Here is a 19,619-nt window from a genome sequence, read left to right on the forward strand (position 1 = left end):
CTCTCTACTTGTTTTCTTAGTATAACCACCTCCTGCCACACCAGAACCTAGAGTCTTCCTCTCCACTGAATCCTTCAACGTGACACCCCATCATTTCCCTAACTTGTGATGGAGACAAGCAGCTCTGTGTATTAAGTCTACATCAGATAGAAATCTTCCCCACTAACCCTAAGTAAGAGCTCCTGGGCTTGGGGCATGCTTGGTTTCAACCTGACTTTCTTGCTGCTGTGTGCTCCACGAGTGTGGATGTGAATCTGACTGCAGAGGGGAAAAGAGGGACCAAAATAGCAGCTGCCAGGTGCAAAGAGGACACACAGCAGGGTCCCTGGACACATGAGAATTTACTGCAGAGTGTTTAAAATGAAGTTCAGAATCTATGATTCCATTAAGATATGTCCAGACAAGAAGCTCTCTGGCACTCACAGAGTGGAAACATTTCCAGTTAAGCAAGGGGCCTCTGCAGGCCTCGTCTCCATGACAGACTGCCTGAGAGACACTAGCACAGTCCCAAAGGGAGCCCCGCCCCCCTCTCCTCTCTCAGGGGCTTACAGTGTTCCGGAAGGAGTGGCTGCGGATGGGGTCCTCGGCGGCGAGGGCAGCGCTGCTCAGCATGATGAAGACCAGGATGAGGTTGGTGAAGACATGATGGTTGATGAGCTTGTGGCAGCCCACGCGGATCCTGTGGGGAAAAGCCACCGCATGGACACAGTCCCAGACGGAGCCCGGAGCCCGAGGGTGTGGCCGCTCATAGTGAGAATTGGCCTGAGAATGCCTCTGTACCTTGAGTCCCTACATAACAAACTACAACCTAACTTAGTATGTAAACTAACCGAAAGCCTAACTTAGAAGTATACTTTTGTAACAAATACCTGAGTCTCAGCAATCACAGCAGCTGAGCTTTAGTCAATCACAGGCAGCCAACTGATCAGACCGTAAAATAAGGCAGGTGCAAGCTATCACCAATCCAGCTATTTCTATTCCTCGTTTCCCTTATCTGTCCATAAATGCTGCCGGCCCACATGCCTGATTCATGAATTGTTCTTTGCTCAATTAAATACAGTTAAATTTAATTTGTCTAAAGTTTTTATTTCAAAATAAAGAATAAGATGAATCCCCTTCTTGTACTGCAGGCAGGGATCTGTATTAAAATATGACCTGCAGTAAGTGAGCCTTGGTGAAATCTCCTGTAGTCTGGAGATTTTGTCATAAATGTTATTTTTTTTTAAATTTTGGAGTTGGCCCACAAAAAGGAGTCCTTAGAAGTAAAGTGAAAGTGACATCGTTTGCTACCACGGCAGCATGGGACAGAGTGTTCACTGAGTCCTGTGTCCCATGAAGGCAGGGCAGCTGTGTCTGGCACCACAGGCTTGGGCACTGCCGAGGGCTCCCTGGGCTATCAGAACCTCACCTGCTGCCCTGATGGGCCATGGGCTATTTAGCAATGGATAAGATTTACCCTCAATATTTGACTTTAGAATTTAAAGTTGTGGGGTTATTTTTCTTTTCTTTTCTTTTCTTTTTTTTTTTTTTTTTGGTGTTTTTGCCTATGAAATGCCAATAGGTTTTCCTTTGAAAATATGTTTTTGCTTTCAAAACTGGAGTCAACTTTATATGAAGGTGATCGCTGACTTCAAGTCCTCCCTTTGGGGCTGCTTAATGCTGGATTTATCCCCAGAGGGCATGCAAGTTGTTAGGTGAGTCTGGTGAAGACCTTCCAAGGCAGGGAGGGCAGGGGTACTCACAGTTCTATGGGAAAATCGATCCATTCCTTCAACGTATGTGTATACAGTGAGCCATAGACGTCAGTGATGTCAATCTAATAACTTTTTTTTTAAGGACATCCAAACAGTGATGAGCTATAAAAACTATCATCAAATCTTCACGTCTCTAAGGACTCCAGCATGCCTTGCTTCTCACCTGCGTCTCCCTAGGGCCTGTGAATTATATAGAGTTCTTCTCTGACAGACAAGAACTACTTCTGCAATTCTAGAAACCTTTCCGGGTGCCATTTACTCTCCGTGGCATTTCACTCAATCCCAGATAATTTAAAACCTAGACAGCAGCTAGCAAATAAACTTATTCCTCTTACAGTACTCGTGAGGTATTACCATGTTCCTGGTGAGCACCTTATTTTAACACAAGAAATGCCATTTTAAGCAGAATATCATAGAGCTGAAATGATACCTACAACCTATAAAATATCACTGTGAATACTGTGCCATCGTGCAACATCATAAAACTCAATAGGGAAAAATGATTAACTAGACGGGATCTCAGGATAAAGATGCTATGCAGAACTTGGTCACAAAATTCTCATCCCACAAAGTGTCTGAGCAGAAGATCCGCTTGGTAAGAAAGGGTCCTATGGGTGGCCAATGCATGGAACACCAGAGCAGTGGGCTCCAGCTGGAATGTCTTGGTGAGGGTGAGGGCAAGGCATTCCCCATTGCTATCCCTATGCAGGGGGGAGGGGAGAGGAGAATCTAGAAGGCTGCTCCTCCCAGGACCTGGTCACACCCTTACAGGAATGAGAAGGCCAAGAAGAGATAAACTGAGGACAAAGGCAAGAATGGGGCGGGAGAGGGGTCAGAAGGGACTTGGGTGACTCCAGAGACACTCAGGTTCAGAAGGTGGCTATGAACCACTTTCCATCACTCCATCCCCAGCCACCTACAAGCAACCTGCAGGGTCACTGGCAAGACACAGCAGTGATGGAACTAGAAAGGGTATTTACGGGTTAGTCTTGCTAAGAATGAAGAATGCACTCCCTTCAGGGATGGGGGCGATTTTCTCCTTCATGTTCAACTCCGAGATTCTGCGAGGACGGGGACCAGCAGGAACCTCAGGTTCGTCTTCTTCCTCCTCCTCTTCCTCTTCACCTACTTTAAATAAAACACTTTTTTATAGGCATGAAATAAAGACCACATATGGGTTTGAATTATTGTTCTTAATTTCACATTAAAATTTGGCTTATAGAGAAGTTAAAAAAAATTTGGCTTATACTTTAACATCTACTTACTTACACAGATCAAAACCCTCCCTCTCCTTCACAATATGGACCGTGTGTGCATGGGGGCTGGGAAATGTCACATCTGGTGACTGTGTTCATTGTGGAAATGAGGTTCCCACCAGGCTAAGGTCTGACCACAGATAAGAGGGGGTGACAGCGGGATTCTAACTGCCATTCTCCAAATAACCATGTGTGGACTTCAAGTGACACACAATCAGCCCCCAGGATCCCCAACTCCACAGCTCCACCTACATCAGCCAGTAAAGGTGCCAGTCAAATGGAGTAGTGTCAGGTGAGTGCTAACAACTAGTCGTCTCCTGGAGAGTTTTCCCAGCAAAGGTTGGTCCTGCCCTGATCCGCTCATACCCTCCCTCTCTACCACCTTATGTATGCTGCCTGTGAACATGGGAAAAGTGGAGCTAACTGGTCCACAAGGCTACTGGACCCATGGCCTCAGTGGCCTCAGCAGCCCAGTGTGCACCCTGGCTGGGCTAGCCAGCTACAGACTTGGCAGCTGGTCCCCAAGTGGCAGAAAAGCCAATTGCTCATGAGCTGAGAGCCCACCTCTGGCTTCCACTTCCATACCTGGCACATCGCAAGGTGGGTAGGGGTCCTTGTCTTCATCCTCTTCCCGATAGTCGTCAATCATAACCTAGGATGACAGAGACATCTAGAGAGGAGTGGGGACTTACATAAATGCACTTCACAGGGCCAAGCGTCCACCCTGCCGTTCAGCACGGGCATGGAATTTCTCTCCAGGGGGTGTGTCTGTGTGTGAGTGAGGGTGTAGGGACAGGCAGATGTCCCCAGATGGTGATTCTGCTTCAGACAGAAGGTCCAAGGGTAGATGAGGAGAAAGCTGGTATAACCCCACCTAGTCGTGGTTCACAGACATGGTCCATGGCTCCATCCTTTCCCTATCCCAGCATAGCCACGGCACTGTATGACAACTGCATCTGAGACACTGTCTTCCTACTAGACTGTGAGCTCCACGAAGGTGGTCCATGGCTCCATCCTTTCCCTATCCCAGCATAGCCACAGCACTGTATGACAACTGCATCTGAGACACTGTCTTCCTACTAGACTGTGAGCTCCACGAAGGCTGGCCCTTGTCAGTCCTCTTCATTTCTGAATCCTCAGTGTCTGATACATGATAGCCACTCGGTAAGTATTTACCAACTCAATGAACGAACAAATGAAGGAAAGATCCAGAGCTGTCATAAGCGAGAAGTTTGACAGTGTAGCCCTGAGGACACCCAGACCACCTGATCCTGGGATTACCTCTGGGAATAGACATCTATTAAAAATCCCTGATTTTAATAATCACACAGAAGATGCTAACATGATCTTGAAAACAGCTCAGGTCTGACCACACAATTTCCGATAAAGAAAATATAAGTGGTCAAACCAGTCAAATATTTATCATATTGGCTCTCTGGTAAAATACTGGTTAAGAGCCAGCCAATTGCCTAAATCCAATCAGAATCCCCTCACACCTGGGAAGCCAGCATTTATATGGTGTGCTATACTCTCCACACCAAAATACTACACAGGGGTGATACACAGACAGTTTCACAGTATAAATGGTATATTTATGGAGATACCAACAAAACCATTTGAAGCAAAAAAGGGAGAAGTATGTTAGAACAAATACCTTGTTGTCACTGTTGGCTATCTGGTTGACTTCTGGTTTGTGGTTCTTTTTATTTTCTAGGCTCTCTTTTCTACAGAAAAAAGAACACAAAAAACCAAATAGCCATATTACTACGTATAAAAATGCTAATAGGGATTCTGAATCGACAGTGTCCCAGTGAAGGACAGAATTTAATTTGAAACAACACTAACAGCAAGAACACAGCAGAACCCAAATTCAGAGCTTCCTGTTAATCTCAGTGTAATGAACTCATTACACAGTTCTTATTAAAATTTTCATCCAACAGCTAATCAGCATTGAATGCATCATTTATTTTATGACACCAAAGTTAACAGAAGCAATTCTTTAAGCACAGAGATGTGTGACTCCCACTCTCTGCTCTGAGGGATGAGAGCAAGGAACAGGCTTCTGTCCAAAATTCCGCCCCTTTTGGTATGTGCCACATGGTCACTCACAACCACTGCAAAGCAGCAACCTGGGGCTGCAGCTATGTGAAGCATGTGTGAGTCTGCCAGGCCTCACCTGTGACGGGGCTCCCCAAGCAGTCCCCCAAGCAAACACCCCAGGTGAAAACAGAGTTACCTGGCAATCTTTTTCCTTTCCTTTTCTTCGGCTTCCTCTTTCTGAGCAGTGTTCAAACTTTCAGCATCAGCCAAATTGTCTACAGCGATGGCCAAGAAGACATTCAGTAGAATATCTAATTTGAAAATTTTAAGGGTACAACACATTTCTTTTTTTCTTTTTTTTTGCAAGAAAACCATGTGAAATTATATATTTATGAAACACTTGTATCTAGAATATATAAAGAACCCTTGCAACTCAATAATACAAGATAAATAACAAAATTTTAAAATGGGAAAGAATTTTAATAGACATTTCTCCAAAGAAGTTATGCAAACAACCAGTAAGAGTATGAAAAGATGCTCAACATTATTAGCCATTAGGAAAAGGAGATAACACATCATATTAATTACGATGGCTATACTCAAAAACACAGACAGTAACAAGAGCTGACAAGAATGCAGCATTATTCACAATACACGAAAACTAGAAAACCCAAAAGCCCATCAGTTGATGACTGGATATCAAAATGGTAGAGCCATATAATGGACTATTACTCAGCAACAGGGTACAACACATTTCTAAATGCAACTATGTATGGTCAACAACAGCAATGTCATACCCCTCTGCATCTGGGAGGCTGGTAGCAGGTGAATGTCCCTAGATTGTTCCTAGTGCTATATTCACTTGGTAAAACCAGAGGACCAGAGCTCTGTATTTCAAAAAAAAAAAAAAAAAAAAAAAAAAAAACTAGAAACCTGTAGAAGATGGCCTGGAAAGAAGTAAACTTAAGATTCACTAAACCCATGAAAATTTACTAACTTCAATATTTCTCTGTGTGTGTGTGTGTCCATATATCTATGTATCTACAACTACTATATACATTGCATAAAACAGTCTGTAACATAAATATGGTGTAATTAAAAAGTGCTTTGAATGTTTTGCTGTTTCTTTTAAAACACACAGCATAACATACATATCCAGCACTTTTCAAAACAGACCCCTGCAGAGGCTGCACATTACTCATACATGATCCTACTGCACAAGACAGTATGAGACTCTCTCCTCTGAAATGGCCTTTGCAGTCTTCAGATAACTCATTCATTCCCTCACTCCACAAACACTGACTGTCTAATATCTGCCTGACTTACTGCCAGACAGTGCTGGACTATTCTTCTGAATAGTCCCACTGTGGCTAGACCTTTGATTACTGTGGTTGAACTGGATTTTTGCAAATAGTAAAAAGTTAGGTGATTGAACAAGTCACCAGGTGTTTTTTGACTCAGTATAATGTTGTATACTTGGTCTCCTTGAATTTTTTTTTTTAAGTATTCTGAACAAGGCTCCCAAATCAGAAGATGCCTGTTTCTTATGCACTAGTGGTAAGTCCATTTTTGAGAAGCACAGTGATCAGAGGGCAATAAATGAGAAGGTCTCCCTCCTGTGACAAATACTTCTCTCTGCCTGACACCCGGCCATCTGTAGTCAAAACTCTGGTTGCCCAGGGACAGGAGCAACACATGATGGCCCCGTGTCATGCCTTGTGCAATCTGAAATCTTGGGTGAGTTGCTGAACACGTAAACCAACTTAACCTAACAAGGGATTCATGATGAGATCTCTGTGAGCAAATACCACGCCTGACTAATTCTATTCAACGATTTAAAGAGAATAGAAATGTGAGTGAATTATATTAAGACTTTCAAAACGCCTTTGACATGCTAGCCAGTTTTGATCTGGAGCTGCAATGGGCCCAAGGGAGCAATCTGTCCTAGGCTGGAGATGGCTTGGTACAATGAGCACTCCTCTGATGGGCACGGGGTGATGATGAGCATGAAATACAGATCTTTCTAGCCTTGCAATGACATTAAACTCTTTTGGACAGTGGAAATCAAATCCAGAGTAATAAACCACAGGAAGATCTTACAAGCTGGTAACAGATGGTTTCCAAGAACAAAAACCTATGCATTTAGAGACTTTACCCGGACTCTCCCAAACAGTGGTGTTCCCTGGAATTCATTCAAAAAGTTCAAGCACCTCAAAATGGGCAAAAGAGCTAAGTAGGCACTTCTCTAAGGAAGATATACAAATGGCCAACAGACATATGAAAAAATGCTCAACATCACTCAGCATCCAGGAAATGTAAATCAAAACTACACTGAGATACCATCTCACCCCAGTCAGACAGGCATCAACAAGTTGGAACACCTGCCAAGGTAAAAAGGCAACAGGCAGTCTCTGCACTGCTGGTGGGTGATGAATTTACACAACCATACAGGGAGCACTTTGGCAAGGGCAGCAACATTTAAAACAGACATGCCCTTCACCATCAATTCTCCTTCCGAGAATTTGTCCTGCAGATCCACTCTCATGTATGTGTCCCGTGAAGTATGTCCAAGGTCCCCCCTTGGAACCCTGTTTATATGAGCCAAGACTGGACACAACTAAATGTTCATCAGCAAGGGACTGGTCACATAAACTATGGTACATCGCACCACAGAGCTCACGCAGCATTTAAAATGAGGTGGCGACCTTTTATGAACCAAGCAGGAAGGCTCTTGAGGACACTTTAAGTGACAAGAGCAAGATGCAAAACAGCATGCGGAGTGAGCTACATTCATCTGTACAATCATCTGTAGGCAGGTAGGGAGGTAGATTAGTTGATTTACATCTATGAGCAAGTATATATTTAAGAATACACAAGAAACTGTCTAGCAGTGGCTGCCTCCTAGAAGAGGACATTAGTGTCCGGGTGGGAAAATTGTCATTTTATATCCTTTGGTAACATTTGAATTTTGTGCCATATGCATGCATTATCAAAAAAACAAAACAAACAAACAAAAAAACCAACCAGGTTTCTTTGAAAGAGATTTAAAGAGTGACTAACCAGCGGCCAAAATTTAAGTGTAGTTCAAACAATAAAACCATGGCCTATAACAGTAATTCTACACACCTCAAAATGACCAAGTGCAAAAGGATCACAAAGATCATTCCCTCTGATCTTGGTGTTTCTTCAGAAAAGGGTAAGTGATTTGTCCACAATAACTGAGCAGGGCAGGGCAAGAGCCACCAGGGGCCCTATCTGCCACTATCCTTCCACAATACCCACCTGCCTCTCTGGCAGTGCTCTGATACTGATGTAGCATCTGAAAAGCGATCAGGGCAGGTAAGGCTTTTAAACTCATTGGCCAGGCTCTGTCCAAGGCAGGGGGTTTAGAACACCGCAGCTTACGGTCAAGGGACATGGAGAATGTGCTACTGCTCTGAGTGGCAGAGCCACCTGTGTCTCTTGGACACGATGGCTCCCTTGCCAGACCAGTGCCCACAGAGGTCCCAGTGGCACAGATATACTCAGAATGTGTGTGCCCTCACTGCATCACAGAGGAAGGGCAGAAAGGGACAGAAGGCTATACAACTATTATTGCTTCAACTCCAACTACACAGCAATGCATTGGGGCTTTAGAATTCACTTTTCATAAGTCTGTTATAACTAGGATTATAAACTTGCCTGCAATCAAAAACTAGCAAACAAGAGGATTTTAGAGTCTATTTCTCAGAAATGTCACAAAATTAAACAAAAAAATTGGGAGTTTATTATTCTGTAATATAGCTAGTAGTCTTAAAAAAACGACATTAAATCACATCATTTAGATAGCTAGAGGATGATGCAAAAAAATAACATAAATGGCACGGGTTATTATTCTGTAATATAGCTAGTAGTCTTAAAAAAATGACATTAAATCACATCATTTAGATAGCTAGAGGATGATGCAAAAAAATAACATAAATGGCACAATATTTACCAGGGTGTTATTGGGACAGGGATTAAAAATAAGAATGGAATCCTTTTGTCGTACTGAACTGTGAGCAAAGAGGAAGTCAGAGGAGGTTTAGCAGCTGCTCACACAGGCTTTTTGGGGACAGGCTGGAGGGAGGACTCACCTGGAATACGGTCAGCAGTGCTTGAGGGAAATTGTCAAAGGTGCTCCTCTTGGTTTGCGTTTCATCAAAATTAAACTTGCCGCCAAATAGCTGCATCCCAAGCAAGGAAAAGATGATAATGAAGAGAAAAAGCAGAAGCAGCAGTGAAGCAATGGACTTCATGGAGTTCAACAAGGACGCCACGAGGTTGCTCAGGGAAGTCCAGTGCCTGCAAGTCAAGATGAGGCTGTGAGCCCAATACCCATGCAGGATGAGCAGAATGTCACCTGCCCAGAAACGTGCCTGATCACCACCTCGTGTTCATAAAGCACCTGCAGTGAGACACATTTCCTCACCTGGTCACCTTGAAGATGCGTAAGAGGCGCACACACCGAAACACAGAGATCCCCAGTGGAGACATGATTTCCAGTTCCACCAAGATCGTCTCAGTAATTCCACCACACACCACGAAGCAATCAAACCGGTTGAAAAGAGAGACGAAATATGCCTGCAGACCCAAGCTGTACATTTTTACCAGCATCTCACAGGTGAACAGAGCCAAGAGGACTTTGTTAGCGATATCTGGAAAGACAAAGGGGCGCCTGTCCTTGGGATCTTATGGGAAACACTCCGACTCCTTTTGTCTCCTCACCCCTCCCTCCCCACCATTCCCCGCAGGAAACATACCAATACCTTGTCCCTCTCTTTGCTTTGCACCCACACAGAAATGTGGCCTTAATATCTATGGCCTGCTTGTCTGCCAGGCTCTGGTCCTGCATCTGCTGCTATCTAAGCGTACAACTCTGGAGAAGTTACTTGATCTTTCCGGGTCTCAGTTTCATCGACTAAAAAATCGGGAGGGGCAGCTTACCACATAATCTCTGAAGCTTTCCAGCAGTAAAAGCCTACAACTCTGCATTTAGACCATCACATTTCCGGGTCTCAGTTTCATCGACTAAAAAATCGGGAGGGGCAGCTTATCACATAATCTCTGAAGCTTTCCAGCAGTAAAAGCCTACAACTCTGCATTTAGACCATCACATATATTGTTTTCTTTCAGTCACACACAAAATGACCTGTCTGGTCTTGCTTATGACACTATGATATCAGAAGTGGTCACCTACCATTGTCATTTCTAACATCAGAAAATACCACCAAGCAGGCTGGAGAGGTAGAAGGAAACATTTGATGTGATGTGAGGAAGGACTTCTCAGTAGCTTAGAACTGTCAAAACAGGCTGTCTCTGGGGACGAGCTCCCCCGCACCCCACTGCAGGGGCATTCAAAGCAAGAGAACAAAACCACTTGCCACAGATATTCTGGGGGCAGGGAGAAGGGATTATGAGGTTCCCTCCCACTCCAGGATTCCTTGATCCTAGGTTGTCTCGGGGTTGCGACAATGGGATGGATACTTGGTATTAATCAGCTTCCAGGTGCTGCCCCACACAGCACAGGATGCACCCCACTCCAGTGCTGGCCTGTGTCTGGATGGTTCTACCATGTTCCTGGTTAGTCCTCACTAGAAATGTTCCTATACCTCATTACACATTGATCAAATAAGACTAAACAGCAGCTGGACAGCTATAGGAATATCTAATTCAGAACACAAAACAACGGCCTCTGCTTGTACCTTGAATCTGTGTCAACCAGTCTGGCTGATTATAATGCTCAGAGGAAATGGTTAAGGTGTTGAGAAACACCAGGACAATAACCAGCCAGTAAAACGTGACAGACTTCACGGCAGCCCTACATCTTCTGCGATTGAATCGGTTCCAGCGACGCCAGCGTCGGCTGAAAGACAAACAAACATTACTCCTTGGATGACAGATACAGCATGAGTGTCCAATAAACATTATTAAGAAATAATTTGGTTTTCATTCTGGAGGTCCAGGGTGGGGCGGGGGTGCAAGAAGGAAAGAGAACAAATAGCGTAAAAATTAACAGGCCTCATAATATAAATTATGTTGTTCTTAAAATACAACTTTTAAAAGTATAATCTTGACTTGATCATGCTATCAGTTTCTTTTGCACAGCTTTAGATAGCTCCAGAACCTGTCATATGCAGCCCTCAAACAGACGAGAAAATCTAGATATTCATAGATTCATGTGCAGATGCAAAACAGTACTCGCACACACATGTAGTTCATGTGCCCACCATATGGCAGGTGGATCTGTTCACCCTACTGGTGCAGAGCACCCTGAGCTTATTATACACCTCTTTCACAGCATCTCGATCATCATACAGAATTTATGAGGCAGCAAAGTGCTCCAAGACCACTGTTTTCTTTTTAGGGAATCTTTCAATCCTTTAAGCCTTTGAGGTTCCTCCTCAGCCTGGCAGAGTTGTCAAAGCTGAGTAGGACATGAGTCTTCATACTGAGTCATCAGGTGCCCTTTCTCACTAGTGATGCTCAAAATATACCTTCAGGAGAAGAGCCAATATTGAATCGTGTTTTCATAAAAATAAAATGAGCTGAGCCAAACAGGCAAGTAGCATGTCCTCCGCCCACCTTCAGTTTCTGTGTGCAATGAGGGAAAATCTTCTCTCCCTTAGCCTGTCTCCCTACGGACAACATTCCCTAACACAAGGGGATGATTCAGTGCAGTGCGCCACGAGTTCCTGCTCAGAGACCTGGATCCCAGGGCAGAGACAGCCGAGTGGCAAAGACAGTCCTTTCCAGGTGGTACTGCCCACTGCCAGGAATGGGGGCCTTTCCTCCAGGGCCCAGAGTCAAGGAGTCTCCGGGCTGTCCAAGCTGCAGCCCTGGCTGACTCAGCTGCGTTGCCATGCTAAAAAAAAAAAAAAAATCTGTAACCCGGGAAGCAAGCAAAGAAAGAGTTGTGCCAGCTTTTCACCAAGACCTGGTTCAAGCAAGGTGCGTTTTGCCATTGCTCTTGCTGTGTGGTTTCCATTGAAAACAGCAGCTAGAAAACTCTACCAAGGACACTAATGACCGCCCCGTTCATAGCTGAGTTTCTCCTGAGATGCACAGTTCAGCACGCACAAGCAAGGTGGCCTGAACAAGACCCAGCCTTGGTGGGTCTATCTCATGCTGAGGCAACAAGGCCCAAATGTCTCTCAATCCAGGAACCTCACTGTCCTATGCCCTAGAGTCCTGCGGCACTCTGCATCCTGCCCTCGCTGGGATCTGAGTGCCTGGGGGACCACGCCTGTTCTTTCATGAGACCAGCATTCCTGAGCACTATGTGCAAGGTGCCAGGCAGATGGAGATGAAGAAGATGGTCCCTGACCCTGAAAAGTACACAGGACTGTGATAAATATCAACTATAAGTCCACACCAAGTGCTGTTCCCATGGTACAGGAACAAGGAGAAGGGAGCCACAAATACTCTTTGGAAGCGTCAGGGAAGGCTTCTCCAAAAAGCAGAGATTTGGACTGGGTCTTGATTGGCAAGAGTTATCCAGGGAGCAGAGGGGAGGCCACTCCACCCAGAGGAGACAGCATGGCCAAAGGGACCAAAGGTGGATGAGATAGAGCATGTGGCCCCTTTGAAAACGGAGAACAATCTAGTATAGCTACAAAACAAGGAATATGGAGCAGTGTCAGGAGATGAGGCCAAGATATGACAGCAGCGAGTCACAGAAGGACTTCTGATTATTTTAAAAAGTCAGGTTTATTGAGATATAACTTATATATGGTAAAATGTTCTCTTTTTAGGTGAGGAATATGGAGCAGTGTCAGGAGATGAGGCCAAGATATGACAGCAGCGAGTCACAGAAGGACTTCTGATTTTTTTAAAAAGTCAGGTTTATTGAGATATAACTTATATATGGTAAAATGTTCTCTTTTTAGGTATATACAATCAAGATACAAAATATTTCCACCACTCACAGAAATTCCTTCACAGCCCTCCTCATTAATTCACCATCCTCATCCCAGCCCCTGACAAATACTGACCTATTTTCTGTCCCTATTGTTTTGTTTTATCCAGAATGTCATATAAACAGAATCGTAAAATATGTAGCCTTTTGAGGCTGGCTTCTTTCACTCAGCAAAAACACTTTTGAGATTTGTCTGTGTTGTTACATGTACCAGCAGTTTTTTCCTTCTTACTGCTAAGTAGTATTCCATCATATGGATGAACCATGATTTGTCTACCCATTCACCATTTGATGGACACTTGGGTTACTTCCAGTTTGGAGTAATTATGCATAAAATTGCTATGAACATTTGTGTAAAAATTTTTTGTGTAGGCATATGTCTTCGTTTCTCTTATATAAATACCTCAGGAGTGGGATTGGTGGGCCATATGGTAAATATATGTATATAAATTTTGTAAGAAACTACTAAACTTTTTTTTAAAAACTCTGTGTCATCTGTCATGTCCCCCAGCATTGCATGAAAATGCCCATTGATCGGCATCCTTATGAGAACTTGGTATTGTCAGATATTTAAATGTGATCCACTCTAATAGGGGTGCAGTGGTGTCTAATTGTGATTTTAATTTGCATTTTCCTAATGACTGATGGTCATTTCATTTGCTTATTTGCCATCCTTATCTCTTTGTTGGTGACATGCCTGTTAAAATCTTTTGCCTGTTTTCTACTGGGTTTTCTTACTACTGACACCATCCTATGTTTTTCTTTATATATATTGGATACCAGTTCTTTATCAGATATGGTTTGCAAATATTTTTCTCCGAGTTTGCAGCTTATCTTTTTATTTTCTTTTGAAGAGCAGAAGTTTTAATGTTGATGAAGACCAACTGACTAGTTTTTTCTGTTATGGACAGTGTATCACATTGCATTTTAAGAAATCTTTGCCTACTCTGAGGTCACAAAGATTTTCTACTATGTTTGCTTCCAAAATTTTTATAGTTTTAGATTTCATATTCAGTTCTATGTTCATTTCAAGTTAATGTTTGTATATAGTGGTAAAATGCTTTTAATTGAGAAATAACATTTATATTAAAAAGTACACCAATCATAGGTATCTGGTCCAATGAGTTTTAACAACTGAACATGCAACCTGCATCTAGATCAAGAAAGAATCTTACTAGTACCTTAGAAGCCTTCTTGAACCCCCTTCTATGGAAAGCTTTCAAGCTGAAAAGTGACAGGAAGTACCTCTCAGAGAAATAACTCAGAGAGAAGATAAAGGATTGATTGGGAGGCAAACAAAAATGTTCATTATTTTGTCTTGTTGGTTTGTGTGTCTTAGGGGAGATCTTCCATACCTGCTACATTGCTCCCCTAAGGCAAGTAATGTTTAATGGACTGATTCAACACCAATGTTATAATCCACAGAGTAAAACTCAAGTCTAGAGCAATACCATGTAAAAGTCAGAAGTTAAAACATAATAAACCACACAAAGGCTAAAAAAACAAAAAATAGAAAAGGTATACTGACCTGAGTTTGGATTTTGAGATGGCTTGACTGAAAGAAAGACAAAAAGTGTTAAGACTCCTGTTTGGAAGGCTTGAGCACACACTGCCCCACCATTTCAGCTGAGACATTGTGAAAGCCATGCACAGAAGCCTGGCCTTAGCATTCCGGTTACCACAGCAGGCCAGCTGGTTAAGGGCAGAGCAGAAATCGGGGTGCCTCGAGGTTCTGGCCTAGAGAAGACCCTTAGCCAGTTTCCCTGAGTGATCCTGCAACAGGTAGTGAGCCAGGGGTTCCCCTCCCATCACCCCAAACTGAAGCCAGCAGGGCCTCTCCTGCCCACAGCTCAGCTTCTTGTCTCAACAGCAGCATCTGCTGCTATCACAGAAGGAGCACTGGACTAGGAGTCCTAGCTCTGCTGTCCACTGACCAGGTGAGTCTGGGAAAGCAGCACACCTTTCTGAGCCTCAGTGTTCTCTGTAGGACGGGGAAGACAAACCCATTCCCTGCCTACTTCATGATGCCGTGGGGAGGGCGGAGCGAGAAAACAGAGGTGAAACTACTTCATAAACTGTGTAGTCTGCCTGTGAGACGTCACTTTCGTGAAACTCTCCCAGGAATAAGATCAAGTTCTCTTAGAAACTACACCTATACTTAACAGAGATAAAACCTAAAAGATACCAGCAGGAAGCAAACAAAACAGAACAGCATGGGGCTCCCCCAAAGCGGGCAGTATCGGCACCTTCCACACTGCTGCTCCCCTCGCTGCTGTGGCCCAAACCCTCTAGAAAAAAGCCTGTGGGTGTTAATGGGATGGCATCTCCACTGCTAGGAGAGGGTGGTGCAGGGCTCCGAGGGAAAGTGCATGAGCAGAGGAAGGAGGGCCTCATCACCCAGCCGCTAGGGATTAAGGTGGGAAGGTCCACGAGCCAAGGAAAACTTAAAACACAGCACATCCTAGTCAGCAACTCTGCCACACAAGCTCTTCTTCAGAAGCACGATGCCAAACCCGGACTTGAAGGAGAACTGGGCATTTACCCCCAGCGCCGACACCCAGAGGGGCCAGCCTTGGTCGCGCCTCTTCTTTTCCACCAGCACCTAACGAACACAGCAGGTGGCCAGGTTAAGTGGCACACAGGTGCCAGAGGGGCCCGGCACAGGAGCAGGGTGCTGAGGGGTCAGAGGGAACCTGCCCACCCTCCCTGCACCTAAGGCTGTGGCCCGAGGGCTCCACCACAATCTGGGGCGTCCTCCTCACCGTCTGCTTCTCTCAGACAACGTGAGGGTGAAGGGGGCGAGTGGCCTCCACACTCACCAGAGACGTCTACAGCAGCCTCGGGTCTCGCCTTCGCCACTCACGTTCTCTGTGTTCACAGATTCGGTCTCGCTGGTGGGCATGCTGGCTGCGGGGAGAAGAAAGGCTTTAGACAGTGTGCTGGGAGCACTGTGCACCTTACGCAGGCCAGAGGCGGGCCTGTACCACCCAGGCAGGCCCTCAGAAGCCAGGCAGGAGGCAACGAGGGCCCTCACGGACTTGCAGGGGAGCCTCTGCTTCCACGGTCTGCCGAGAAAGCCCAGAGTCCTCCACCAGGATGAGATCTATTCACCCATCCTTCCCAGGAAAAGAAGCCAAGGGACCAAACAGAATCCTGTCACTGCTGGGCCTGGATCCGCCCATTCTCCTGATTTCCAGGATTACACTGAGATGCCACCAAAGCATCGCATTCCAGAACATCTTTGCCTGCCCCAACAGGTTTACTATAGAACATCTGTGAACAGAGCTAAAATTTCATGAGTAAATTATCATAAACATTCTGAAGGAGAAGTGGTATTATGGGTGGGGAAGGCAATGCATGAAGGTACCATGCACAATCCTTCCAAAAAGTTAAGAACGCTACTCATTTTTAGCTAATTTATCTGGTGCTTAAGTTCTGCTGAACTCGTGAAGCCAATATACAGACGGTTCTTGCCAAATAAGCTGGCCCTAGAGCACCAAGGAAGTACGGCCTTACGGGTAGGCAAAAGGGAAGGTTTTTAATGACCAGTGAGCAGAGGGCAAAGTTGATTGTGATTCCAGTTCCACTGGGATTTCTGGGTGTCTCACTTCTGCATGGAAGGATTCTGAGCACAAGTGGAAGAAATGTGGAAACACACCCACTAGTGTCTGAAGGTCCACAGACTACCAGGGACACCATCTGGCACGTGGGCAACCTTTCTCATCTACTTGATTCAGCCCAGGCTGGAGCCAGGCAGTGAAGGAGGTGCAGGCATCAGGAACAATACAGGACTGCTCCTACCTGGAGGAGAGGTAGGGGAGAGGAAACCCCCCACAAACTTGCATCAACTGTGAAAAGAGCTACCTAAGTTCCAGAGTAAGGAATGACTAATTCTGCTCTAGGGGTAAGAGGTCAACGAAGATCAAAATGTGGGAGAACAACCCAAATGCTTATACTTCTTTCCCTGAAGCATAATCTTGAATTATAGCAATTGTTTTTATTAACCTATGTTGTCAACAGGAAAGCTTTCCCCTGTGGGATTTGCCCATATGGCTCCTCTTGCAGGGATGCCTCAAGTTTCACCCGCAAAACCCAGCAGCAGGGCCTGAGTGCTATAGTGAAGATTTTGGGGCTGGATCCACTAGCTCTGTCTGCAGGGCTGCATGGCCACTGACCCTACCCAGGTGAGAGCCATAATAAAGTGAATGACTAAATTGAAGGTAGAGCCTGACTTGAAGAGCCCAGAGGTCTGAGAAACAAGCTTTCTGAAGGCACTCAAGAAGACCCCTCTGATCCCTTTCCTTTTGTGACTACCCAAGGACTGAGCCTGCCTGAGTGGAAACCTCAAACATCCGTGTCCAGGAACATCTAGGCAAGGGCGCCAGAAGCAAAAGCCAGATGAGTGAAATTACAGACTCATCTCACACTAATGGTACTCTCACAGAATAAACTTTTTCTTCTTCCTCCCTTCCTTAGTTAAGTCGAAATAAACCAACCTTGATTCCCTTTTCAACTACTCCATGCAAAAACCCAAACCAAAACAAACCAAAAAACCCAACAATCCAATCCAAGATTGGATTTTAACAGAAAACCTCCGCTCTCTCTCTTACACACACACACACACACACACACACACAGCTGCTCATGCAATTTCCTTCTTCACACTGTCCTTGCTCTGTCTTCAGCAAAAAGTCTACAAGATTGTAAAATTCAATGAAGTTCTGAGTTCCTCTCACAGCATTGCCCTTCCCTTCAGAGACAGTGGGAGACCCTTGTCAAATCCAACTGTGAGGCATCTCTGTCCTTGGTGGTTATCATGGTTACTAAGGACCAGCAGTTGAGGGCAGCATGACACGGGGAACCTGCAGGCCCTGCTTTTCTGTTCTGACTCCCCCTGGCTATGTCCTGCCACTCCAGGTTCGGTTTCCTGCCTATGAAATGGTGGTGCTAACTCCACAGTCTTGAGGATTGTTTCCATCTCTAACAGTTTGCTATCTCATGGTTCTCATATTAATCATATCAGAACATTAGTCATTATCTCCAAAAAACATACTTCTGAACAGACTAAATCTTTGTGGCTTTTTACTCTCTGGGGTGGTGTCTCATGCTGATATCAGTACAGCTGCTGCATTTCATTCCTAAAACTTCATTTTTCAAATGATCTTATTGAAACATAAATTACATACTGCCTATGGGAAAGGGGGGGATGTCATTTTGCATTTTTGGCTCTATGCCAGCTATTAATGAATGAAATGTACTTAGCTCCCTAGACTAAGTGGAGAGAGAGATAAGGAATCAAAACCAACTCCCCGAAGAGCAACTGAGAGAGGCTGCGAGCTGCACAGCACCATGTCAGGGCTGCACTGAGGGTGAGGAGGGGTCCTCCTGCTCCCCCAGCAGACTCATCCTGCAGGTGGGGTGGGACGGAGGCTGGGAGCAGGGTGGTAGGCTTGCCAGATCTAAGACTAACCCGCGTTTGTGATCAGACTTCCCTGAGCCTCCATTTCTTCATCTGTAAAATAGGGAGAAACTACCTCATGGGCATCTGGCAGAACTAAATGAGATGAGGCGCAAGGAGGGCTGGGTCCCCAGTGCCCGGCAGCCATGAGGCTCACAACATTAACTCTGACCACCATCTCAGAAAAGCCCTCCTGGAGCTCCCAGGGAGCAAAGCGACCACGTCCATCCCTGTGCAGAAGCACCCAGGGTGAACAGCCTTCCACACTTCCGAGTCAGCTTTCTTGGTTGGGTCTTATTTGTCATAAACTGAGTTATTTCTAACTCAGCCTGTTATAGGGATAACACCTTCTCCCGTCATAATTATTTGACACCTACAGAGCCACAGGCAATGTAATAAATAAATCTATTCCCAAATGATTGTGCCAGGGCTGGGGCGAAGGAATGAGGGGGAGGAGGAAGAGCGCAGGGACCATGCTAGAACTGGGCGACTTCACTTGGTCCTAGAAAGAGATCTCAATCCAGTCCCTAAATCTGAGCAGAGGAGCCGAGCACCAACTGGGGCCCTGGCAGCTTTTCTTCTGCTCCCGCCTCCCATTCCCTACAGAGGGTAGAAAAAATCAGGCCCAGTGGGCATGACCAAAGACCTTGTTTGAACATTAAAACATTTCACCCTTCACTTGCAGTAGGCATTCATTTTTTTTAACGTTGATAAATTCATATGAGTTTCACTTCACTTAACCCCAATAGGATCTCATCTAGATTTTTAAAAATCAGGACAGAAGAATCATAGACTGTTAGAACTGGAAGGGGCTTCTGAGAGTACATGAACAAATTCTGATTTCACAGATGAGAGGACTGGCCAGTCTGCCTCAGGACACACGGCTCAGATGTGAGACAGCGCTCCTGATTCCACTCCATGTTCCCTCCACCAACGTTTGGTGCTGAAACACACACTGATATACACTTCAAACCCCACCAGCCAAGCGAGTCCAATCTATCAGCCTTGGTTTGCTGTTCTGATGACTTTATTAACCCCTAGAAACCTGGCACATAATCACTTCCAGATCAGCCCAGTGACTGGCATAGTACCAAAATCAAGCTGTACTAGTGACTAGAGGACTGCATAAAAATTCAAACAGAAAGATTCATAAAAACCAATGTAAGTAAACCCAT

At 45.0% G+C, this 19,619-nt stretch overlaps 1 protein-coding gene across 1 annotated transcript in view; it reads right to left on the reverse strand.

The window, feature by feature from the left end:
• LOC103603077 (voltage-dependent L-type calcium channel subunit alpha-1D) overlaps nucleotides 1-19,619 on the reverse strand; it is a 165,326-nt gene that overhangs the window by 77,525 nt on the left and 68,182 nt on the right. Inside the window, exons 7-17 of the mRNA XM_008587553.1 lie at nucleotides 15,806-15,893; nucleotides 14,515-14,541; nucleotides 10,774-10,934; nucleotides 9,501-9,726; nucleotides 9,166-9,373; nucleotides 9,081-9,084; nucleotides 5,247-5,361; nucleotides 4,665-4,734; nucleotides 3,596-3,662; nucleotides 2,735-2,882; nucleotides 550-679 (exon numbers count right to left, since the gene is read on the reverse strand). Coding sequence (XP_008585775.1) covers nucleotides 550-679; nucleotides 2,735-2,882; nucleotides 3,596-3,662; nucleotides 4,665-4,734; nucleotides 5,247-5,361; nucleotides 9,081-9,084; nucleotides 9,166-9,373; nucleotides 9,501-9,726; nucleotides 10,774-10,934; nucleotides 14,515-14,541; nucleotides 15,806-15,893 — 1,244 coding nt within the window. The remainder of the gene's footprint in view (nucleotides 1-549; nucleotides 680-2,734; nucleotides 2,883-3,595; nucleotides 3,663-4,664; nucleotides 4,735-5,246; nucleotides 5,362-9,080; nucleotides 9,085-9,165; nucleotides 9,374-9,500; nucleotides 9,727-10,773; nucleotides 10,935-14,514; nucleotides 14,542-15,805; nucleotides 15,894-19,619) is intronic.

The sequence above is a fragment of the Galeopterus variegatus genome, unplaced genomic scaffold (genome assembly GCF_000696425.1).
Source record: "Galeopterus variegatus unplaced genomic scaffold, G_variegatus-3.0.2 Scaffold4424, whole genome shotgun sequence".
Lineage (NCBI taxonomy): Eukaryota > Metazoa > Chordata > Mammalia > Dermoptera > Cynocephalidae > Galeopterus > Galeopterus variegatus.